The 25,882-nt window shown below is 34.6% G+C and overlaps 1 protein-coding gene across 1 annotated transcript in view; it reads right to left on the minus strand.

Moving 5' to 3' along the window:
- The window catches only part of LOC140137881 (heparan sulfate 2-O-sulfotransferase 1-like), a 326,101-nt gene that overhangs the window by 14,279 nt on the left and 285,940 nt on the right, over window positions 1-25,882 (minus strand). The window contains 5 exon segments of the mRNA XM_072159685.1: window positions 14,542-14,685; window positions 14,688-14,698; window positions 15,529-15,626; window positions 19,597-19,735; window positions 23,904-23,989. Of these exon segments, the coding sequence (XP_072015786.1) occupies window positions 14,542-14,685; window positions 14,688-14,698; window positions 15,529-15,626; window positions 19,597-19,735; window positions 23,904-23,989 (478 nt within the window).

Here is a 25,882-nt window from a genome sequence, read left to right on the forward strand (position 1 = left end):
GAGGAATAATTACCAATAAACATATCAAAGTTAGGAAGGTATGTATAATGTGACCGTGTATATTCAAAATATACGTTAGATAAATGCTGAATACGACCAAAACATGAGTTTTAATGAATGAATTCATTGGATCGAAGCTCAATAACACAATACAGTAGCATTGCAATGATAGGATTAAATACGCTGAAATCGAGTGCAATTGTCATCAGTCTCCGGTGGCATATAGTTACTGGCCTTGCTTCTACGCCCCGAGATCTCGAGTTCGAATCCATGTAATGCTATTTTTCTTTTTTCTTTCTTTTTTTTTCTTTCTTTCTTTCTTTCTTTCTTTCTTTCTTTCTTTTTTTTTCTTTTTTTTTTTTTTTTTTCCTTTATGTTGCCAATTTACATTTACATTTACCAATGAACTAAAAGGAAACAATTGTTTTGTTTTATGATTTTTTGTTATTTCAGTAGGTATTTTTAACCGATTGTACTCTATATTTCCAATATGATTTAATTTTGATTAGTTTTTAATTGTTTTAAAAGTGAATTTTGAGATAATGCGCTTATAATAGCAATCATGTGTCAAATATGCCTTAAATAATGCATATATTACAGCGTTTTGATACCTAAAAATATTTAGTTTGACAAAAAATGACAATTAAAGTAACCAAAAAATGCCCAATGTTATTTGTTTTAAATTAGTGAAAAATCATGTCAATCGAGCATCGCGTTTCTTGAGTTATGGTAATTTTACTGAAAGTAATAGATTATTTTTGTCTTCTTCAATACAATCAAGTGCAAATTTCCCTGGGACACTTGTTCATATTTCGCCCTCTGTTCAATAAAACCGGTCATATGAAGTTCACCATGTGATATTTTATTTGTATAGTTTCCAACCTATTTCGATCTCCCTCCTCCCCACCAACCAATGTTGGAGCAAAACTATAGGCCATTTACAAAATGAGGCGCTTTGGTATACAACATTGAATAAGGGGTGCGGGAGGTCATTGAACTATGAAAGTGTCCCAGCAAATTTGCACTTGATTGTATAGGGATGCGAAAAATAATCTATTAATATCAATAAAATCGCCATAACTCTCGAACGCGTTGCTCGATTTTCATAATTTTTTCAGTGATGTCAAGATAATTTCATTATGCATTACATGATTAGCCAATTTTTAAATTTTGTATTAAAATAAACATTTTTTTGAATATCAAACCCTGCAATGCATGCATTTTTCAAGGAATATTTGACACATTGATTGCTTATATTAGAGTGGACATATAAATTATCCTTTGAAAGAATTTACAAACATAATAAAAGCAAACCAAATAAGAAATTAAGAAAATATAGAAATAAATAGAACAGAATCATGATGTTTGTCTCATCATTGATCTTTCAAACTCATTACCCTATTTCAAATGCTATTATCGGAATGCACGTTAAATTCTTTAATATAGGCCTTCAACTACCCATCACAGACACGCTAATTCAACGTAACAATGCCATGCCAAAAAGTGTATATATACAATTATATACAATTACACATTTTAAATGTGCTTATTATTGGTATTCAAAAATATAAAAAAGAGATAAAGAGCAGGATTTAAAAGTAAACATATCGGCGACAATGAGCTTGAACCGTAGCCCTCATGATCACAAGGCAGTAAGCAAACCACTACACCATGGTTGAGCTGTTGTTATTCATGCGAATTTATTTATAACAAGGATAACAAGAATTAATGACGCAATAACGGTCTACCAGAATAATATAACTTAAAAGGTAATATATATTTATTTAACATTATGGTAGACCGTGCTCATTTGGCTTAAATGGAGGAATAATTACCAATAAACATATCAAAGTTAGGAAGGTATGTATAATGTGACCGTGTATATTCAAAATATACGTTAGATAAATGCTGAATACTGACCAAAACATGAGTTTTAATGAATGAATTCATTGGATCGAAGCTCAATAACACAATACAGTAGCATTGCAATGATAGGATTAAATACGCTGAAATCGAGTGCAATTGTCATCAGTCTCCCGGTGGCATATAGTTACTGGCCTTGCTTCTCGCCCCCGAGATCTCGAGTTCGAATCCATGTAATGCTATTTTTCTTTTTTTCTTTCTTTTTTTTTTTTTTCTTTCTTTCTTTTTTTTTTCTTTCTTTCTTTTTTTTTTTTTTTTTTCTTTTTTCCTTTATGTTGCCAATTTACATTTACATTTACCAATGAACTAAAAGGAAACAATTGTTTTGTTTTATGATTTTTTTGTTATTTCAGTAGGTATTTTTAACCGATTGTACTCTATATTTCCAATATGATTTAATTTTGATTAGTTTTTAATTGTTTTAAAAGTGAATTTTGAGATAATGCGCTTATAATAGCAATCATGTGTCAAATATGCCTTAAATAATGCATATATTACAGCGTTTTGATACCTAAAAATATTTAGTTTGACAAAAAATGACAATTAAAGTAACCAAAAAATGCGCAATGTTATTTGTTTTAAATTAGTGAAAAATCATGTCAATCGAGCATCGCGTTTATGAGTTATGGTAATTTTACTGAAAGTAATAGATTATTTTTGTCTTCTTCAATACAATCAAGTGCAAATTTCCCTGGGACACTTGTTCATATTTCGCGCCCTCTGTTCAATAAAACCGGTCATATGAAGTTCACCATGTGATATTTTATTTGTATAGTTTCCAACCTATTTCGAATCCCTCCCTCCCCACCAACCAATGTTGGAGCAAAACTATAGGCCATTTACAAAATGAGGCGTTTGGTATACAACATTGAATAAGAGTGGGAGGGTCATTGAACTATGAAAGTGTGCCAGCAAATTTTCACTTGATTGTATAGTGGATGCGAAAAAATAATCTATTAATATCAATAAAATCGCCATAACTCTCGAACGCGTTGCTTTCGATTTTCATAATTTTTCAGTGATGTCAAGATAATTTCATTATGCATTACATGATTAGCCAATTTTTAAATTTTGTATTAAAATAAACATTTTTTTGAATATCAAACCCTGCAATGCATGCATTTTTCAAGGAATATTTGACACATTGATTGCTTATATTAGAGTGGACATATAAATTATCCTTTGAAAGAATTTACAAACATAATAAAAGCAAACCAAATAAGAAATTAAGAAAATATAGAAATAAATAGAACAGAATCATGATGTTTGTCTCATCATTGATCTTTCAAACTCATTACCCTATTTCAAATGCTATTATCGGAATGCACGTTAAATTCTTTAATATAGGCCTTCAACTACCCATCACAGACACGCTAATTCAACGTAACAATGCCATGCCAAAAAGTGTATATATACAATTATATACAATTACACATTTTAAATGTGCTTATTATTGGTATTCAAAAATATAAAAAAAAGAGATAAAGAGCAGGATTTAAAAGTAAACATATCGGCGACAATGAGCTCGAACCGTAGCCCTCATGATCACAAGGCAGTAAGCAAACCACTACACCATGGTTGAGCTGTTGTTATTCATGCGAATTTATTTATAACAAGGATAACAAGAATTAATGACGCAATAACGGTCTACCAGAATAATATAACTTAAAAGGTAATATATATTTATTTAACATTATGGTAGACCGTGCTCATTTGGCTTAAATGGAGGAATAATTACGAATAAACATATCAAAGTTAGGAAGGTATGTATAATGTGCCCGTGTATATTCAAAATATACGTTCGATAAATGCTGGATACGACCAAAACTTGAGTTTTAATGAATGAATTCATTGGATCGAAGCTCAATAACACAATACAGTAGCATTGCAATGATAGGATTAAATACGCTGAAATCGAGTGCAATTGTCATCAGTCTCCGGTGGCATATAGTTACTGGCCTTGCTTCTACGCCCCGAGATCTCGAGTTCGAATCCATGTAATGCTATTTTTCTTTTTTTTCTTTTTTTTTTTTTTTCTTTCTTTCTTTCTTTTTTTTTCTTTCTTTCTTTTTTTTTTTTTTTTTTTTTTTCCTTTTTTGCCAATTTACATTTTTTTTTTTTTTTGTTTTGTTTTATTTTTTTGTTATTTCAGTAGGTATTTTTAACCGATTGTACTCTATATTTCCAATATGATTTAATTTTGATTAGTTTTTAATTGTTTTAAAAGTGAATTTTGAGATAATGCGCTTATAATAGCAATCATGTGTCAAATATGCCTTAAATAATGCATATATTACAGCGTTTTGATACCTAAAAATATTTAGTTTGACAAAAAATGACAATTAAAGTAAAAAAAAAATGCGCAATGTTATTTGTTTTAAATTAGTGAAAAAATCATGTCAATCGAGCATCGCGTTTCATGAGTTATGGTAATTTTACTGAAAGTAATAGATTATTTTTGTCTTCTTCAATACAATCAAGTGCAAATTTCCTGGGACACTTGTTCATATTTCGCGCCCTCTGTTCAATAAAACCGGTCATATGAAGTTCACCATGTGATATTTTATTTGTATAGTTTCCAACCTATTTCGAATCCCCTCCCTCCCCCACCAACCAATGTTGGAGCAAAACTATAGGCCATTTACAAAATGAGGCGTTTGGTATACAACATTGAATAAGGGTGCGGAGGTCATTGAACTATGAAAGTGTCCCAGCAAATTTGCACTTGATTGTATAGGGATGCTTGAAAAAATAATCTATTAATATCAATAAAATCGCCATAACTCTCGAACGTTGCTTTCGATTTTCATAATTTTTTTCAGTGATGTCAAGATAATTTCATTATGCATTACATGATTAGCCAATTTTTAAATTTTGTATTAAAATAAACATTTTTTTGAATATCAAACCCTGCAATGCATGCATTTTTCAAGGAATATTTGACACATTGATTGCTTATATTAGAGTGGACATATAAATTATCCTTTGAAAGAATTTACAAACATAATAAAAGCAAACCAAATAAGAAATTAAGAAAATATAGAAATAAATAGAACAGAATCATGATGTTTGTCTCATCATTGATCTTTCAAACTCATTACCCTATTTCAAATGCTATTATCGGAATGCACGTTAAATTCTTTAATATAGGCCTTCAACTACCCATCACAGACACGCTAATTCAACGTAACAATGCCATGCCAAAAAGTGTATATATACAATTATATACAATTACACATTTTAAATGTGCTTATTATTGGTATTCAAAAATATAAAAAAAGAGATAAAGAGCAGGATTTAAAAGTAAACATATCGGCGACAATGAGCTTCGAACCGTAGCCCTCATGATCACAAGGCAGTAAGCAAACCACTACACCATGGTTGAGCTGTTGTTATTCATGCGAATTTATTTATAACAAGGATAACAAGAATTAATGACGCAATAACGGTCTACCAGAATAATATAACTTAAAAGGTAATATATATTTATTTAACATTATGGTAGACCGTGCTCATTTGGCTTAAATGGAGGAATAATTACCAATAAACATATCAAAGTTAGGAAGGTATGTATAATGTGACCGTGTATATTCAAAATATACGTTAGATAAATGCTGAATACTGACCAACAAACATGAGTTTTAATGAATGAATTCATTGGATCGAAGCTCAATAACACAATACAGTAGCATTGCAATGATAGGATTAAATACGCTGAAATCGAGTGCAATTGTCATCAGTCTCCCGGTGGCATATAGTTACTGGCCTTTGCTTCTCGCCTCGAGATCTCGAGTTCGAATCCATGTAATGCTATTTTTCTTTTTTTTTTTTCTTTCTTTTTTTTTTCTTTCTTGTTTCTTTTTTCTTTCTTTCTTTCTTTTTCTTTTTTCTTTTTTTTTTTCTTTTTTCCTTTATGTTGCCAATTTACATTTACATTTACCAATGAACTAAAAGGAAACAATTGTTTTGTTTTATGATTTTTTGTTATTTCAGTAGGTATTTTTAACCGATTGTACTCTATATTTCCAATATGATTTAATTTTGATTAGTTTTTAATTGTTTTAAAAGTGAATTTTGAGATAATGCGCTTATAATAGCAATCATGTGTCAAATATGCCTTAAATAATGCATATATTACAGCGTTTTGATACCTAAAAATATTTAGTTTGACAAAAAATGACAATTAAAGTAACCAAAAATGCGCAATGTTATTTGTTTTAAATTAGTGAAAAAATCATGTCAATCGAGCATCGCGTTTGCGAGTTATGGTAATTTTACTGAAAGTAATAGTAGGGATGACCAATGAACCATCAACATGATTAGAACGCTCCCATAGACATGCAGGGAGCTCAACTGTGCACTGCTTGCACAGACATTTCTAAATTGATCTCATTCTTTTATTTTTCAATATTTTTCTGTACAAATTGGGGAAGTGAATACCAATTATATTTTGTAACTATCTTGCAAATTACAGCAACACAACTTATTTCATTTTCCTGTAAGTGCGAGTCAAAATTGTTCCATCGCCACAGTGCGCTTAATTGCCAGTGGCTAAGTTCAGCACTGCTCAAGAATGGCACAAAATATTCATGTCAATAATTTCAGGTGAAAAACGTGGCCTACTGAGCTGTAATTTGGCAGAGTTGCCAATAATACCTCTATCTTACCCTCCGAAAAAAAAAAAAAAAATGAACAAGTAGATCTCGAGTTACAAATTAAATCACCAGCTTCCCTTTGGAATTTCCATACTCCTTTCGAATCATGCTAAGAAGACACCTTTCTGAACATAAATGTGAAGTTTCGTGCTCATTCGATGTATTTTTCACCTGATTTCAACCCTAAACGTTTTCTTATATTTAGGCCTATACCATCTACAACTTGCTGCTGGCTATACCTTGTTTAGAACTTTCAAAAGAAGTACCTGAATGTGCAACCATAACTGTTTCAAAATAGCCCGAAAGTCATGCAGGTGACTCCGAGGTCATGCATTGAATTGGTTTGAATGAAGAATACTACGGGAACCAGCACCTTTTGTTAGAAGTCACACATGAGCATGATGAGTGAAGTGGGTAAACCTCTATTGTTGTGAATGAGTCAATGACCTTCAATGACACTTAAAATTTTGTTTGCATACACCTACTAATTGGTCATTATTAAACCCAATAACATTGACATTTTTGGTTGTGAAAAAAAAGTTCACCTGGACTTAGTGCAATTTTGATTTTGTGCCATATCGGCCATCTTGGATGATTTTTGGCAAATGTTCTCTAAATGCATGATTTCAATGCCTCGGTTTGAAAAAATAATTTATGCCATTGACTTGTAAAGTGCCATTTCATAAGAAACCCTTTGATACTTTCACAATATGCTTGTTTCATGTTTGCATATATGTTAAAATAAAGAAATATATAAAGGTAAATATATGCTTATGCCAATTTTGCTCCCAATTGCTATTTTTGGACCTTGTCATTTTATTTCGCTCCAATGACCGGTCAGAATGGGAAACTTTGAAAATTCATAATTCAAAAGTTTTTGACCGATTTTGACCATTTAACCACCAAAATACTTCTGTTGATGAGTTCTATCCAGAAAACAATCTTTTGTAGCAATAGGGTCAACATGAAATTTTGATGGTTATCCCTACTATAATGCATTCTCACCCAATTTTGGATCTAGAAACACTGCTCAGGAATGTCTCTGGACATTCTGTTTGTTATAATTGGCAAAAAAACAAACAATACTCATAACATTGTGTTTTGAAGTAGAATGGCATGCCATGCAACTGGGCGCAGTACCTATTACTAGCTGTGCATTACGTAATGCGTGACTGGCATGCGCTTATGCAAATTTACGGGGGAAGAAGTTGGGACTTTATTGAGGTGAGCAGTAACAAAAACCAATATTTTTTGCCAATTATAAGCCAAACAGAGTATACACAGAGATTTCTCATATGTGTATCCTTGGTGTTTACACAGACACACTGGTTTACTGAATGGAACCCAGTCAGCGCATGCATGTATATGTGACACCATGATCTGAACCAATCATACCAAAGCCAGAAATTCTAAAATAGACTTATTACCAATACTAACAAATCCATTACCTAAGCTTACTGATGTTTAAAATTCTGAAGTCCCTAGCCATATTTGGTTTATGAACTTTTTACATGTCCTTTTTCTTATATTTATTATTTTTTGTTTTTGCTCCTTATTTTTTGCCTTGATCTCAATTTCACTATTGCCAACTTTGGCCTGATTGGATCAGATAGTGTCACGTACGATTAAATTACAAAATTGCATGCTGTATCGCTGTAAGTACCATCAAAGGTAAGGGAGCTATGGGGATCAAGGTGTTAACAGGAGGACTCGTGCATGTGCAGATCAACAGGTGGAGGGTAGGGATTAGCAATAGCATGCTTGGTTGCTAATAACTCTCTCTTTTTCAACTGCCTCCTTTGGTTTGACTGGGTCAGATGGTTGCACATTTGTAAAATACCATTACTGAGAATGATGCATTCACTTCCAATGCAGAAGATGGAAAACCAGTTGACAAAAAAGTATTAAATCTCATGCATAAAATTGGCAGGTACCATTACTGCCATTAAATGTAAAATGTCTTCAGACCTTCAGATATTTTGCAACTTTTATTGAGTTTAATAGCAACAAAAACTTCATGCATGACATGGCTCGATATGCAATGTTTTCCTTATGATCCCATAGATTTCACACTTACAACAATAAATTTATGGTCCTGTGTATTTCTCCCAAATCCTAGGAGATGGTCAAAAATGGTAGTCAACTTAAATGAATTAACCATTTCAGTATTTCCATTAAGTCATTGCAAAGAAACCAATCGGTGTGAATGTTTGACTGATTTCACATACATATTGATGATAAGATGACTTTTTTTCGGTTTAGGAATTTGGGAATTGCCAAACTGGTCAATAAGTTTTAATTCCAAAGTATGATGATTGCACTCATAGTGCAGGCAGGATGTTGAAAAAATTAAAAGATTGTTAACTCCAATCTGAAATTACCTAAAATCCAAGATGGCCACCGTAATAGAAAATTTAGCATATTTTACTATACATTATGCTTCAAGGATGTTTCTGGTCCAAATTAATAGAATTTTTGATAAAATATGACATATTGTTACCCTTACTAAGGAGCATGAAGACCCACTGCAAGCACAAGAAGAAGATTTATTCAATCTGCTGACCAAAGGAAATTATGGATAAAAAGTTTTGTCAACTTTCTGTCTACAAAAAGTATCTATAGAGATATACTGGCATGTGCTATGACTGGACAACAGATCAATTCATCATAGAACATCTAACAGAGTGTGTGCTTTCAGTATGGGACCCCATAAAGAAGAGAAAAGTGCTAGTCCTGTACTAGAGATGAAAGTAAGTTTAAAATTAATCAAACAGAAAGAAGAGCGAGAACTTCTGCAAAGATTGGTTATTGTCTCAAGGAGCCACAGAAACTTGAATCTCAAAGATTGTATTGGATCTTATGAGCTTGTTGTTATGTGCATCAGCCGGGTGATTTCTTCTAGTGACAGACAAGTCAAATATCCTTCAACAGCTTGAAACATTGGTCAGTGATGGCCAACAGGACCAACCTATGAATGCTGGACCAAAAGGCTGACCATGATGTACAAAATCATGAACAATTTAGTCAAATTCAAAAGGGAAGACACTGGGGGAAGACATGATCACCATGTCAACTGAAACCAGAACTGGATCTCAAGATGTTGGAAACAAAGTAATGAGCTCTTTCTTCCCAAAAGACATTACATGATGGGAACATCAGCTCAGCAGCCATTTTGGACTATTTCAAATACAGAATTACAAATTAATTGGGGACACATCATCAGCTAAAGCATGTCACAGAAAGTAAAGCTAAACTCATCTTTTCAACATTTGACTGTGTATTTGTTGTTTGTTGAATATATTTTGTGTGGTTTTAAGTGTGGTTTTAAGTTTAGGATTCTGTACAGCATATTGGGGTCACTTGAGGGAATGCATTTTATAAGCATGTCATTCTTCTTCCTCTGGACTGAACCTACCACCTCAACCAAGATAAGACAAGACAAAAGACAAACTCCTTCATCACATACCAGTAGTCATCAAGAGAAAATGCAAACTGAACAAGATGCACCAAGTACAAAATGCGGAACTGTGCTTTAGATGAAACGGCCCTTATAAACTCCATATCTATGAGATGATATTAGAAACTGCAGTGCATTTACAAAGAGCTTCTTAGAGAAAGTTATCCAGATAGCAGTACATTATGATGATGAGATCTGATTGGTGCTTGACTGATATGAAGAGGAGTCTCTGAAACAATCGGCATAAGAAATGAACAACAGGAAAGACGATATACTACTATATCTAGGATAGTACTTATCCAAAACATATCTTTGAAAAACCTCCACTCTGGCATTAACAAAGAGACATCAGAGTTCTGACTAAGAGGCATCAGAGTTCTCCTGGTATCTGGTTATTGAGACTTTAAATCACAGCATGACTCTGAAAAAATTCATGGAGTTGTTGTTGCTGGTGTAGGCTTTGGTTGTGGTGGAGGTGGATTATTAGATGGAAACTGAAGGAAACATTCCCATTCCTGATGAATTAAGGACCCAGGTTCATGAAGAGGCATATACCAGTTCTAAAGTGTGGCTGTATGTATGACTGTATGTATTATATGTATGTATGTTAAGGTTTTCAAAATTGTTCTCTTTCCTCATGATGTGTTGGTACAATTAACATAAAACTTGGGTACAATGATTGCTGGGTAGCAAAGATTATGTGGACTATATCATAGGTCAAAGGTCATGTGTCAAATGAGGTCAAATTATTGCAACTTTGCATTAAGGTCCTGGATAACAATTGCTTCACATGAACAATTAACATTCAAACCCAATTGCAACCATTATTATGTTAAAAAATTGATGAATCGAAGTGTGTGAAAATATTGGATCCAAAACATAATAATGATATAATTGGATGCTTTACGCCCAATATTTATTGATCTCATCATAGCTTGACCAATAAATATGGGCTCAATCCAATTTTATATCAAACTTTAGTCAGAGTCTACTCTAGCACAAACCCGTTAGCACAAATACTCGCACTGCATTTTAGCTAGTTTTGTTTGTAAGGGACTTGCATATATATTGCTTTGGTTTTTTGAACAATTCTGCTTTATTGTGGCATTTTCCTGTGCTAAAAAAATGCAGAGTTAGAATTGAAATGTGTAAAGACAAATATGAAGCAAATAAGTATGTTAACTATCGAATGTACCCACAAGGGTACCAAATTGCTTAATTATTTACTGCTGAAATTGAAATAAGTGTATGTGAAATCACAAACTGGGGGTATGTGATTTTCACAGACAGGTCTGTACTATAGGAACATTCATGTAATATTGCGCCAATAGTCACATACTGAGGTCAAAAGTCATTTGAGAACACAACTTGTATCCTCCTAGGTAATCACGGAAGCAGACGGCACTTGTGATCAAGAACAGTCTGGTCATAATAATGGGCTATATAGGTTCACAAACATGACAAATGGGATGATCTAAAGAAAATATCATTGTCTTACCTATCACCTGAACCTCTGGAATCCAGATGTAATAAGCAATGGTATAATTTTAAGCGATTTGCTAATATATAAATGCTTTAGAATAAAAACAAGGCTTTAAGGTGGCTACCAAGAAGTATCTCTTGATGAAGGAAAAAGTAAACTAAAAAAAGCTTCAGATAAGTGTTTTTTAATTTTAAACAAGCATGTGATACATTTATCATAGTGACATGAGCATAATGCTAATGAATCTGATGGCAGCCATCTTGGATTTGACAAATGCGATGGAAAAATTTATGTGAAACATTTGATCCAAAGATATCATGTCACTTAGTTTTAAGGCACTGTGTTGAATATTAATCATATTGAATATTAATCATGTTACTAGAATGTAATATCTATATTTGAGTGTCTGTTATTAAACAACTTAGTTTCATTATTTAAAATTTATATTTGATCATATTTTTAGAGTGAATGTGGCTTTTTTGCATTCGTCAGTCAGTTAAAACAGGGTTTTGGCAGCCATCTTGGATTTGACCACTTACCCCGATCGGAAATAGAGACACAGATTGTTGTCATTATTTGTTCCCAAATGAGACAAAATCAAGTGAAAGTTTGCTTTAACATAAAAATTGAGTGACTTGACATAATGCCATGCACTATTAATAATCCTAGCAAGTAATGGATGAAATGTACCACATGCAAAATGAAACACAGACAAATATAAACCACCAACAAAAAGATATCATGCATGCATCAGAAAAAATGAAATAAATAAAAACATTTACATGCAAACACAGCAGGCATGATTAAGACATGCAATTCAATAATGATGAAATCTCAAATGAATGTCAGCCTTCAAAATTAGACTTGTAAAATGAGTAATGAGTTAATGTATATGAGTATTTCTTACATTCCAAAAGTATGATTATGCAAAGATACCAGCATGCATAACTAAATCATATCATAATTTATATGCTGCATGACAACAATCAGATTTTTAATTTTGTTAACATCATTTTGGAATGTCATTCATTTGAGATTTCAATAATCAGATGTATGATGAAAATAACACTTTTGTTAATACTTTTCTCCCAATTGGTTCACTGATCTCACCAGGACTGGATTTTACAATGTCTTGCAATGTATTACGGACCCCAAACACCATTTAAAGCTCTGACCACATTTGAATTGGATTTGAACTGAAATGCTAGGTTTGGAACACCAAGTCATCATTGTTGTGACGGTTCATAAGAAAGAAGGTTAATAATTCCACATGTTCTTTATTCACATGATCAGTTACCAAATAAAGGACTTGCAGAAATATGTGCATTCTGAGTATTTCAGAAAATGTAGCTTCACAACATATAACCTTTGGAATTTCATGATGTGACCAGTACAGTGGCAGCGGGGAGCAAGCACATTTTGTTGCGGTTTTACTAAGACATTTGCGCACAAATCATTTTTGCTCAAAAAGGGTGTTTTGGGGCTACAAAGGAAGATACACAGGGAAAGTATTGCTTTATTTGTTTCTTTTCTTCTACTAGGATTTTTATAGGGGGACATCCCTCATGGAAAAAATTAGGGGGATGTGTTCCCCCTACCCCCATAGTTTGTCCACATGACTTCATTGATCTTTTGTTGTATTCGAAAGTATTTGCAAAATTGATCTCTGGTTCACAAAGGCATGTACATTCTCCACACTTTTGATGGAACAATGACTTAATATATTGCAGTAAACTTAATTCTATAGTAAATCAGTGATGTATCTACCTGCTTGGCTGCATCAGTGAACCAATGACATATTTCTTATACCATGTCCAGTTTGAAAAGTGAAGTATTACCATTGCATATGTAACCAATAGCGATATACATGCACATCCTAGCTACATTCCACAGAATGTTTTATGCAATGATCGGCTGCAGGATGTGTAATCAAAATTGCTTAATAATTGAGCATATATATTATACTTCATTCATGAAATTGGACTTGGTATAATGAGTGTGCACATAATGAGAGCACACATAATGTATTCAAACATTGATACCCATTGATTCTATCTTTTTTTTGAAAAGATTGCCACTTAGGCACCATGTTTAGTTCAGTCCTATAGTGCAATCGGGGTCCGCTATCAGGGAACGATGGCCCCTTCTAATTTGTACCCGGAATATTTGCATAGTGCTATCATTTTGTATTTATGCAAATGTTCGTTATTACACTTGATACAATTTATTGCATCTCCAGGGCATGATAGAAAGAGCCATTGGTACATATCAGGGATCCATTATCAGCTTAGCACTATCAAACTTAAGGTAGGGCCTTACAATATCAAAATTTGATCACTGTAAATACCAGAAACAATGGCGTTGTGTCATGAAACGTCTTTGAGGGCAGATTTTTCCTTTCAGCAAGTGGATTTAATGTTGCAGTTGGGATGTGGCAATCTCATCAATGAACAATGCAAACTCATGGGTATCAATCACTTTGATACACAATTCTCTGCTATGTATATATTGCCCATCACTTATGCTACACTCATGGCTCTCTTCAGCAATTGACCATTTTGGTATATCCCATAATACTTGCAAATGAAACCGAAACTACATCATCAACACCAGCAAAGATTCTCGATACTATTGTGCATCTTCTAAAGCATGTGTAGCAGTAGTGCATCAACATTGCATGATGCAATTCAAGAATATGCAGTGGCGTTGAATTTGCGTACTGCATTGCTGAAATAGTTTGTTTCATTTGCAAGGGCTTTGGAATAAATTCCAGAATCCTTTTTCAATGGTGGCACAACAATGAGAATATCAGCACTGTGCAGTNCACACAATGACCTGCGCAATAATGATCATAAGTGATGTGCGCATCAGCATTACATATTTAGGGTTACTTTCACACAGGCTTTCAGAATTTACTAAAATGGTCTATAACTGAAATGGTCAATTTTGAACCAAGTTGAGCCAAATGTAATCTAGTGATGGGCGATATACACAATACCATATTCCAGTGTCAGTATCCTTACCTGTTTGAAAATGATCTGTAGCCCCTTTAAACATGGACGGCAAGGTGGCTTCTAGTACCTGCACAAACTCGTGCATTTCTTCTGTGACACCAACCAACATGTAGTTATTAACAAGGTTACGCTTAGCTTGCTCTAGGGCCCACCGCTACCAGGTTGCCTGTACAAGGAGGAATATGCATGTGCAACTTTTAGATTAGTAACTGGATACAAGTGTGGTGCTATATATAGTGCATGTGTTGAATACCCCTTAGCTGTGGTTTCAGCCATGTTTGTCATGGAGATCCGTTAGTCTAATGTTTGTACGCCTAGAATGGGGAAGGTAGGGTTTGGTTCCTGTGTTGGCACATTCGCTGGTATATTATCTGGAGTTTGTACCAACACCGGTTCATTCCATTTGTCATAAGTTTTAATTGTAACATTTGGGTGTGATTATCTGTCTTTTCCTCTTGTTACTTGGTTTACTCAGGTGCTTGCTGCCATCCAGTTACCTGCATCATGGAAGGATGGGCTCAATGAGTTTTAGTTATTTTTAAAGGTTAGGAGATGGCTAGACTTGCTGGTTTGGATATCATATCAATCTTTACTCTAACTCTGTTTCTTTTGCCAAAGTAGAAAGGAAGAAAAAGTTTTTTTATGATTTTAAACCACCGACTCCTCAGTCGTCAAGTGAATCTGGTGCTAAACAATGAGTGTTAACCTTGCCCGGGCAGCAATTTTGTGTATATATGTACCTTGGGATCATTGTACACTTGGGAACATTGCACACTTGGGATCATTGATGAATCGGATCACGTGGGATGATGGGCCTTAATTTGCAGTCACATTGTGCTGTTGAATTGTGGAGAGTTAGGTTTAATAATATTATTGCCCTTCCTGCTTGGTCTCCATCACAATATTGGGCTTACTTCATCAAACTCATACTCTGATCTCAATACTCAATCATTCATAGTTTAATTTTATTTCCTGTGTATTCTTCCAATATCTTACCAGCATTCGTGGGCGTGGCCACAGAAGAATGGAACCTGGATCCAGAGTTTCTCAGGAGCGCAGTCGTAACCTTTTCTAGCAACACACTCATCAAATGTCTGTCAAGAGAAAACGATGGATGATTATTAAAGCTTCATTACACTCAATCAAGTCATAACCCCAGCTATCTCATTTTCCACTTCATTTAGATAATTAATTTATTAATTTGATATCAAAACACCTGCTGTTACTGCTGACGTTATAATGTAAGATGAATTACACAGATAAAAATGAGTTTTAAACAAAAAACAGAAAACTATAGCTTTCATGATAGCCATTTCATGAAGTATTAACATGTAATAAGGATCTATGGACTACCGGTGCTCTGCTGAAGGATAAAAATAAATTTTTAATGACATCATGCAAGTACGCACATATTATTCACTTTATTTTAGTCGGCATTGTACTCTTTGTTCCTGTGTAATTGTTTTTCTATATTCAGGAAGATCTGTCTGCTACTGTAATCTTTACTGATTTCATTTGTTATTGAAAATTAATGAAAATCAAAAAAATCTTGCATAGCTGCTACGTCCTACAAATCGACTGCTTGGATACTGAAACTCATCCCTTCATAACTAAACATCAATGTTTCAAGCATATAAAAGTGGTTGTGATTGCTGAACTCTGATCATGGTAGATGAGACTATATGGGTTGCTGATATATTAAACTATTAGATGTGGACCAACACCTTCTAGACAAGAAATTACATGACGCAAACAAAGTATTGGAAATATGAACATAGCGTGAAACATCAATTGGACATAAGAATTGTAAAGGTCAACAGAGATCTATTGTGTCCTATTTACCCTTTATATATGAGACACAATCAAACAAAATGACTTGCTTGTCATCAGTGGCATAACACAGAAAATTTCAAGGGGGCAAATTTACAAAGTTGCCTCCCTGGCCTGCTCAAATATGATGTCACCAGGCATTTTGTGCCAAATGGGACAACTTTCTATCTATACTGATAATTTAATAAATCTTCCATCTAAATAATTATGCATAATGTTTTGTAAGATATACCATTTCACACTTGACGACTTCTTTCAACAGTACCTATCTAAAATTCAATTCAACAACAAACATCTCATCTATAGCCTATATAGTTTGATCATGTCAAAAATGTGGGTCACCAAAATCAGGACAATTCTAATCTTCTTGCAGTTTTGAAATTTATGTTCTACATAAGCTCTTTAGCTAACTTTTTTTTCTTGAGTCTTTATCATCTAACTGAAGGGGGAATGTATACATCAGGCATGAGAATAATCATCCATGAAAAAATGTAAAAAGTTTGAAAAAGCCTGAAAAAGCGTGTGAAATTAGGCTAAAAAGGCCAAAAACTAGCTGAAATTAAAAGAAAGTGCAGAAATTTGGACAAAAAAGCGCCTGATTCCTGAAAATTTGCATGCCTGATACATGACAGCAAACAAAACTATGATGGAAGAAGGACAGGAACATAGTAAAAGCACCTCCTCAATCACAGTCTTTCCATACCTAGTTTTTGCTCTCCAATGCTGCAATTATGCATGCTATTGGACAACCAAAACTGAATGTAATACTGACTCCTAGATAACCAACACTTTTTCAGTGTAATCTATCTACAGCAGATCATCTGACAAAACACAATATTTATAACCTCCTTTTTTGTATTTTCTACTGGTTTTAAATTTTGTAGAAACACCTAATATCTACACCATATAGTTTAATTTTATAACTTCACAGTATAGAAACACTTCAAAAATAATTATATAATTTAAAAACACAATATGTGCACTTCAAATACTTTTATAGAGTGTTGCCAAGTCAAATTGCTATGACACTTCCATGTTGTTCCAGATTCTCTCTTCCCCTCGCTAGCTCCCAGGCATTTAATGAAAAATCATCACCGATCAACGACTCATCCATCATTAAACACAACATTATTGCTTGCCAAATTAAAGTCGCTACGGCAACAGCTGGCCTTGCACCATAGCTTGCATTAAACCCTGTGAATTTTTCATCAGATTCCACTTTGAAGAAGAATGATTTTAATTTAGCCGTTTCCTCACGACTCAATTTTCTTGTCAGTTTGCATTTTTCAAAAAGCGTTTGTTTCATTAACGGTGGAAATAACATTTACCACCTACGGTTTTTTTCTCGCAATGATGTTAGCTTTTTTGATATGGATTCTCGCTTAGACATACACACACCGATTACACAGATGCTAATGATATCTCTATATATTGCACTTATCCATTATTTTGAAATGTCGGTGTGCTTGAAAGTAGGCTCTAAGGCGCAAAAAGTCACGATACCAAAGCATGTTCATTTCTTAGACTGTTTGATTGGTGCGTTCCCCGGCATCAGAGAAGGTATCTTTGATGGTGTAATGGTGGCAAGAAACCATGGTAACAAACCCTACTGATGGCACCACTTAGTGATTGATGGTTGCACAAGTTACTTGATTGTCATCATCTTTTTTTTTCAATTCCATGGGGTGAAATTATGCATATTTGACACAGATTTGACTTCCTACCAAATTATGTCAAGTAGACAATCAACTATTTTGGCATAGAGCTCTAATGAAACTTGATGAAAAGTAAGCAAATTTGGGGCCACATACAGATATGTCAGCCTATAGTATAGGCTGACATATCTGTATGTGTGTCTCAGTTGTAACACACTTCAAGATCAAAGCTTGCACAGTGTATGGTGGAAATGTTATAGCCATGACTTGAGTTCTGATAATTCTGTTTAACAAAGACTTGATTTAATAGGAGTTTATGTGTGGTCAATCAAGCGTAAGATCGGTTGTACTTTGTGAAATGGGCCCCAGTAAGCTAGGAATTACTCTCCTGATGCTAATTAGGAGCATTTTCAGGAGAACTGTCAGGAAAACATTAGAAACAGTGAATTGCTTGTTTGCAGCATTAAGAAGAGCCATGAATCACTCCTTAAAATTCTTGCCATCCAATTTATATCCAGATTGAATGGTATTTCATCACTCAATGACTATGAAACGCAAGATGCATGATGTCCTAATGTTTAAAACTAAGCCACCACCCATTCATTTTTAGATCAAAGTGATGCTCTGCTATGAGCCTTTTAATGTATCAATCCAGAACCAGATCCAAACACCCACTACCTGTGTCTACCGACAACCACAGACATTGTGTATTGCTATCGAAACGAGGATGTCTAAATCAATGTTTAATAGACAAACTGAGGACCAAAATGGCGGATTTTTCTTATGTATTGCTATGTATGATACCCAGTATGAAATGCGCCTACCAACCGAGGTTACCATTAATGCACAATAGCGGACTATCTCTACAATGACAAAAAAAGTGATGCTCTGCTATGAGCCTTTTAATGTATCAATCCAGAACCAGATCCAAACACCCACTACCTGTGTCTACCGACAACCACAGACATTGTGTATTGCTATCGAAACGAGGATGTCTAAATCAATGTTTAATAGACAAACTGAGGACCAAAATGGCGGATTTTTCTTATGTATTGCTATGTATGATACCCAGTATGAAATGCGCCTACCAACCGAGGTTACCATTAATGCACAATAGCGGACTATCTCTACAATGACAAAAAAAGTGGGTATTGGTGAATCCAATGGATGAGGACACAAAACACATCAAGGATCAATAAATGATACAAGATGATACCTTGAATATACGAACAACTGGAAAGAAAAAGAGCAAGGTACACACACGGAGTACACAACTTGACATGGGGAAACAAGTAAAATACAGACTAGACGGTACGTAGAGGGGGGACAAAAACAGCAAATGCCTTGTTTCCCCAAGTCAAGTTGGTGTACCTTGCTCTTTTTCTTTCTAAAATGACATGCAATTGCAACCTAACTGCAGACCTCAGCGAAACAAGGATGGTGCTCATTTGCAAGTAGGTCCATGGCTTGACTGTGAAAAGTCTCAAGTGTGTCCTTGGTTACAGATAAAGTTAAACATTGATGCACACACCCCTTGGAGAAAAAAATACCCGAAGGTTTCAATACTTACGATACTCACCTCTTTATTACTGTGTCTATGTCTTGTTAATTTGGGTCTGAAGTCATCACCAAACCGTAAGAAATAATAGTAAGATACTAGTCTGTCTAAAGGTCTTCTGATTATATTAATATATAATGGCTGTTGTATTGAACCAAAACTGTAGAAAGAGAGACAACAACAAAAGGTAGACATTAATCATGTAAAAACATTCAAATTAGTTGTAATAAAGTAAAAGTATTACTAGCATTAGCCCACTTTCCTCCAATCCCAATGCCTAATTAAAAAGAATTCAACGTGAATTGCCACATCACCCATACTTAGGGTGTCAAAATGAGAAGTAAAGACAACAATAACATTTTGTGTCACTGATTTACTTCATATACATAATAAGCACATTTTTCCATATCAAAATTATAAATTTCCCAAAGGCACCAAAAGACAACTAAAAACAGTTTTTTAGGTGATGGTACAGATCATCCCATCATTAGGCTCCAAATATTTGCACACTAATACAATAAATTTAATTTAGTGGATTTATTCCACACTATTTCTCCCCAAATCTCACCCAAATACTTTTATTAAAACTTAATAATTAGGTTACTTTTCAACTTTGCATAAATTTCCTCCTCATCAAACCTTACCTGCCTACCTGATACAACTTGATTGACATATTTACATAAATAAATAGGTTAATTAGTTTCCACAACAAAATTGATCAAATTCCATTGACACAACAGTTGGTTTAAACCAGGCGGCGGATGACATGATCAAGCCGGCAACTCGTGAAACCGCCCGGCCGTATGGCATTTTCCATATACTCTGTTAGTTTTATGGGGTTCATTATCGAACCCCAACGGTTTTAGCTTGTATTTATATTATTTATCAACATAGGCCTATTTGTTTGTGATATTTCAAGCGTTTTAAAATTTCAAAATAATCCCATTCAATTACACGGTTGACGATGAAAATTTACTGAATTTAGGGACTGCACGTCATACACCACCTGGTTTAAACATCAAATTTGAGTTACATTTGTTTGTCTCATGGGTACATGTTTCACTTTTTTTGCTCAAAGTTTTGATTGGCCTATTTTTCCTTCCATTCTTTCCTGCTTTTCCTTTAATAAATTGATGCACATGTGAAACTAGTATAAGTTAAATTGGTAATCTACATAGGACACTAGATCCACATAAATCTGCATCAATGTGCATCTAAAAGGGCTCGGAAACACAAGGACTTCCTCGTATGTCTTATTTTTTCCACAAATTTTATTTTTCTATCAAATTTTTCATTGTTTCTCCAGTAACACAAAGCCTCATTTCAATAATCCATCTAAAGTCTGCACAAAAAGTAACGCAGCTGTTATAAATACGCCTATAGCTTCAGAACTAATAATTGTTTTCACAATATTTCAACATAAAAAGAAGGATGATTTATTTACACGCATTTTGACACCAAATTTGTCGAATTGTGATCAATATTAACAATACTGCAGTGGAAAGAAAAATTCCCGAATTTAAAAGTTGCAGCTATTTGTATTGATTTGAAATAAGCGGGAAGATAATCGGGAGCTTTACGTGCCACAGTGCTGGCATAATAACCATTGACCGCTCTAAACTGCAACTTTTAAATTCTGGTATTTTTCTCTACTATGTTGTTAATATTGAACGACATTTGACAAATAGGGTATCAAAATGTGTGTAAATAAATCATCCTTCTCCCTATGTTGAAATATTGTGAAAACAATTATTAGTTCTGAAGCTGTAAGCGTATTTATAACAGCTGCGTTACTGTTTGTGCAGACTTTATTTCAAAGTTATAAGCCAGTATAACAAGCTATATCATCATGTGGTTATATAGTATGACCAACTCTCAACCGCCTTTTTCTCATAACGCCTAATATTTCTGAGCTCTCAAAGTGTACTGTGTTATTACATGTGAGGTGAATGTTCTCCCAATGTGACTTTGACTACATGTTGTTATGCAACATTTCTGAGGAGTTTCTGTTACATGTTGTATTAATGCAGTACAGATGAATGTAAACTTATTTATATATAGTTCCAATGTCTCACACAAAAAGTGTTGAATATCAATTAATATTTATAATTATTCTTGATTTTCTTAGAAAGTGACAAGAAGCTGTCAAAGCTAGGTTATTGCACTGAGCATAACTTTTACAGAAATAAAACCCAAGATACTTAAATAGCAGCATAAATTAGCACCTAATTTGCTTAATTCAAGTTTCTCATGTTGCTTCATTTACATATACATGACACAATGTGATCCAATTAGGCCAATGAAGGCAAATTGAGTTATTATCATTAAATAGTAACCAAGTGTACTACTGCTGAAAACATTACATCACAAGCATGATTGGTTGTGAAGTTATCAGCTTTCACAAGGCACATTTTCTTATGTATTGAATCATGTTTTGTTGCCTATATCGGATTGCACCGTAAAAACTCGATAGTTAGCATATGTACTTACTATCGAGCGCTTTTAAAACATGCAAACATGAATGCTCCATCCACAAAAGTGTAAAGGGTTTTGAGCAAATCATCGATACACATAGTTATATACGAACAAGTAAACCTGCAAATGTGTGTCTTAATCCCATTAGCTCACTTGGTAAAGCGCTGGACTTTGGTACAATTTCATGTTTTCAAAGGCGCTTGATAGTAAGCACATATGCTAAGGCCAAAAAAAAAATTGTTTGCTTGCCCTCGAATGGATTTTAAAAATTGGGTCGGTCGGTCGGTCGGGAAAAGGTGTTTTTTTATTGTTTTTGTTTTTTCCGTTTCCCAGAAACAGACATGGCGAATACCGAATGCAATTAATGGTTCAAGTATTTCCGTAGCAGCAACATCACGCCATGGTCCAGCGTCTGTGCTCGCCACTTAAATTGCAGCTCTTCTACATGTAGGCCTACGTTTAATGAAGTGTACAATTCTCCTACATGTAGTGTTTTCTGCTTTTCAAAACTATCATATTAATCAGCGTGTTCGGTCCCTTGCTTCACCTGTACAGCTAAGCGCTACTACTGTGTTCTGTCCGCCATGTTTAAAGTGAAATCATATTATACCGAGCGATTTGTGCTCTTAATAAAAGTAGCCTCAACAAACATGTTGAAAAAAAATAGTGCAATGTTACTTCCTAGTCGATACTGAACAAATATCATGAATCTAAATATTTATAAACAAGAAATGAATATCGGGTACAACTGTTTTCAAATTTTATCTACTTTTACCATATTTTAACATCTGCTATATTGTATCCATTCTTGCACGATATGCATGGTTATATTTTGCCTGTAAATAAACTCATCCCTAGATGCGCCGTCCGAAATGTGCAGGTGGATAGCAAATTGTATTAGAGCTTAGACGCTGAGGTGGTATACCATGTATACGAAATTGCGGAACCCGACAGTCAGGCACAGCCGGACATGTAAACATGCAGGATATGGTATTTTACAACGTTTCTTTTAAATCATCGGTTTTTCAGACGAAAAATACATGCCATTTTTGGGAAAATCGCAAAAAAAAAAGTTCTACGGTCGGGACTGCCGAGACGGTCGGTCGGACGAGGGCAAGCAAACAACTTTTTTGGGGGGGCCTAACTATCGAGTTTTTACGGTATCTCAATTTCACAATTGCCCATTTCAGTCTGGTTGGACCAGATTGCAATTCATATCAGTGGTATAACAAGGGTGGGGAGGGGGCTTCCCTCTGTGGAACATCTTGCCCTCCCCTTCTTGTAGCCCTACTACAGGGCCTTATTTTTTTAATTTTTTTTACATGCTATACTCAGAGACACGCTATACCCCGAGAACTGCTTAACCCACTAACCGCTGTCCCCGAGAAATAATTTCTCGGGGACAGCGGTTAGTGGGTTGTGAGCTATCACTGGGTTTTTAGCAGTTCTCAGTTTATAGCATGATGTCTCGGAGTATATAGTATGTAAAAAAAAGAAAATAAGGCCCTCGGGGACAGCGGTTAGTGGGTTGTGAGCTATCACTGGGTTTTTAGCAGTTCTCAGTTTATAGCATGATGTCTCGGAGTATATAGTATGTAAAAAAAAGAAAATAAGGCCCTGTAGTAGGGCTACCTTCTTGTCCCCCCTGTGACATGCTGGCCACCATGATATTTTAAATTGTTAGGCCATTATGACAATTTTTTGTCAAATCCCCCACCTTTCCCTTAAGTCACCTTTCCTGCTTTGCACATACATAACTTTGGACTTTCTCTATGTTTGACCACTGAATTTGAGAAAAATGGATATAATGGTTTTTGTCTCTGAACTCTTCAAATTCTCCTTTGACAACTTACCTAGCAAAATCTATAAAAGATACATGACCATGATAAAATGCTGGCTTTTTAGCTGACCAGTTGGTGACATTCTGTACAAATCTCATCTGTATGGAGAAACAAAAGAAAGAGAGAGAAATAGGTCAAAACACGGATTACTATATTATTCCTGCAAAAGAAAAGGTTTACTATATACAATGTAAAATATATAACAGATGATTTTAGTAGACTACAATATCAAGACATGATTTTGTTTGCTTATTTGAGGTTTTTGTTGAGCAAAAACTTTATGTTTTTGTCAAGAAATGAAATAACCATTTGTACGAGACAATTAAGGTTTGCGGCTTCTATTTTGAAATTAAGATTAGAGTTGACTGAACAACTTGATGCATTATTTGCCTCAAATGATATTGGTTTGAGAGCAAAATAAAAGTTTGACAAATTTCATGATACTAACACAGCTTTATACAATGTAGGAAGCTGCTAGCAAAAAGTGGCAAGATGCCTTTAACAAATTGTAGTAAATTTCTAAAAGAAAATCAATTGTAACTTGATAGGTTGGGATGTGGATAAGGCAGCCAATAGTACTGCCCCACATCCTAGCCTCAAGGTTTGTGGCTTTAAGATATGACTGCATGAAATATGTGAAGAGACCGCATGCAAAATCTGATCTGACAGCTGCCTTATGTGTATTTATGTATTAATATTGTTACTATCTTATTCTGTCGGTCGGACATCCGGGCTATCTCTAGTCTCGGGCCCAAACTGCATGTGGCTCACGGTTTGTTGTGAACAACAGAAACCAGCTGTGAAGGAGGCTACATAGCGATGTTGCTGGAGTGGCATTCAATTTCGGAAAAAGCGACACTTTCGACCATGGAATTTAATTTTAAGTTTGTCAGTATATAAACGGTAAATCAAGTAAGTTTCTTTCACTCTGAAGACTTAGAAACGGTTGTTTGATTCCACTGACTATTTGCGATCGAAATTTACATAACACCAATGAAATCACCCACAAAAATCAAATTAGGGACTTGTTTTCACTCGAACATCATCAACTGGAAGTGACGTGACACAGACCGACAGAATACAATGAAGTACCCATGGACGGAAGAGATAACAGACCAACTCCAAACATTCAAAGTCTCAGCATCAATTGATAACGAGGGCCGATTGTTCCTTGAAATACGACAGGTGAAACTGCTACGCATGTACGGTCTTTCGCGTAAATGCGAAGACACACAGAGCTTTATCGCGTATACATGAAGGCACGCAATCCTGTCGTGATTGTTAGATACAGCACAATGGAACAATCTGCCCTCATGAATATGCGAGAATTCACAGCATACAAAACACAGGGACTTTGACTGGTTGCGAATGGTCTGTACTAGTCTACGGAAATACCTTTTGATTGCTAATGGGATGCACCTATTAGTGAGTATGGTATTGAAAGCTTGTGATAAGTGTAATAACAAAATAAAATAAAATAACACTCATTATTAACAATATTGATAAAAAATAATTAACTCAAAGCAGCTATGTCATATATCACATTTTGCACCTGAAATTTTCATTCCTATATGAAGTACATTGAAACGTACACTTCTGCGACTACTTCATGTATTAGTGTCATACCACACTGCCATTTTTTCACAGAGAAAAAATAGTTGGCACACTTGATATGTTGGAACTCTTCAGTACTGCTTTTCAATTTGGTGTGATTCACACAATCTTGCTTCATGTGAAGTAGGATACTGCTTTCCCCCTTCCCTTCCTCACTCCCTTTCAATTAATCTTGGGGAGGATTGGACCATGCCCCTTAAAGGGACATGTTGATGTTGTCACATAAATATTATGTGCACATTTGTAGGCTAATTGTTCTATGAGTGATTAATGAGAAATTCATCATAAAAGTTGGTGACATGGTTGTGGTTGACAAGGGATGTTGGAAAATCAAACAATTTGCATTTAAGTTGATTTCATCATCTGCAATGTACATC

Source organism: Amphiura filiformis, chromosome 17 (assembly GCF_039555335.1).
Source record: "Amphiura filiformis chromosome 17, Afil_fr2py, whole genome shotgun sequence".
Classification (NCBI taxonomy): domain Eukaryota; kingdom Metazoa; phylum Echinodermata; class Ophiuroidea; order Amphilepidida; family Amphiuridae; genus Amphiura; species Amphiura filiformis.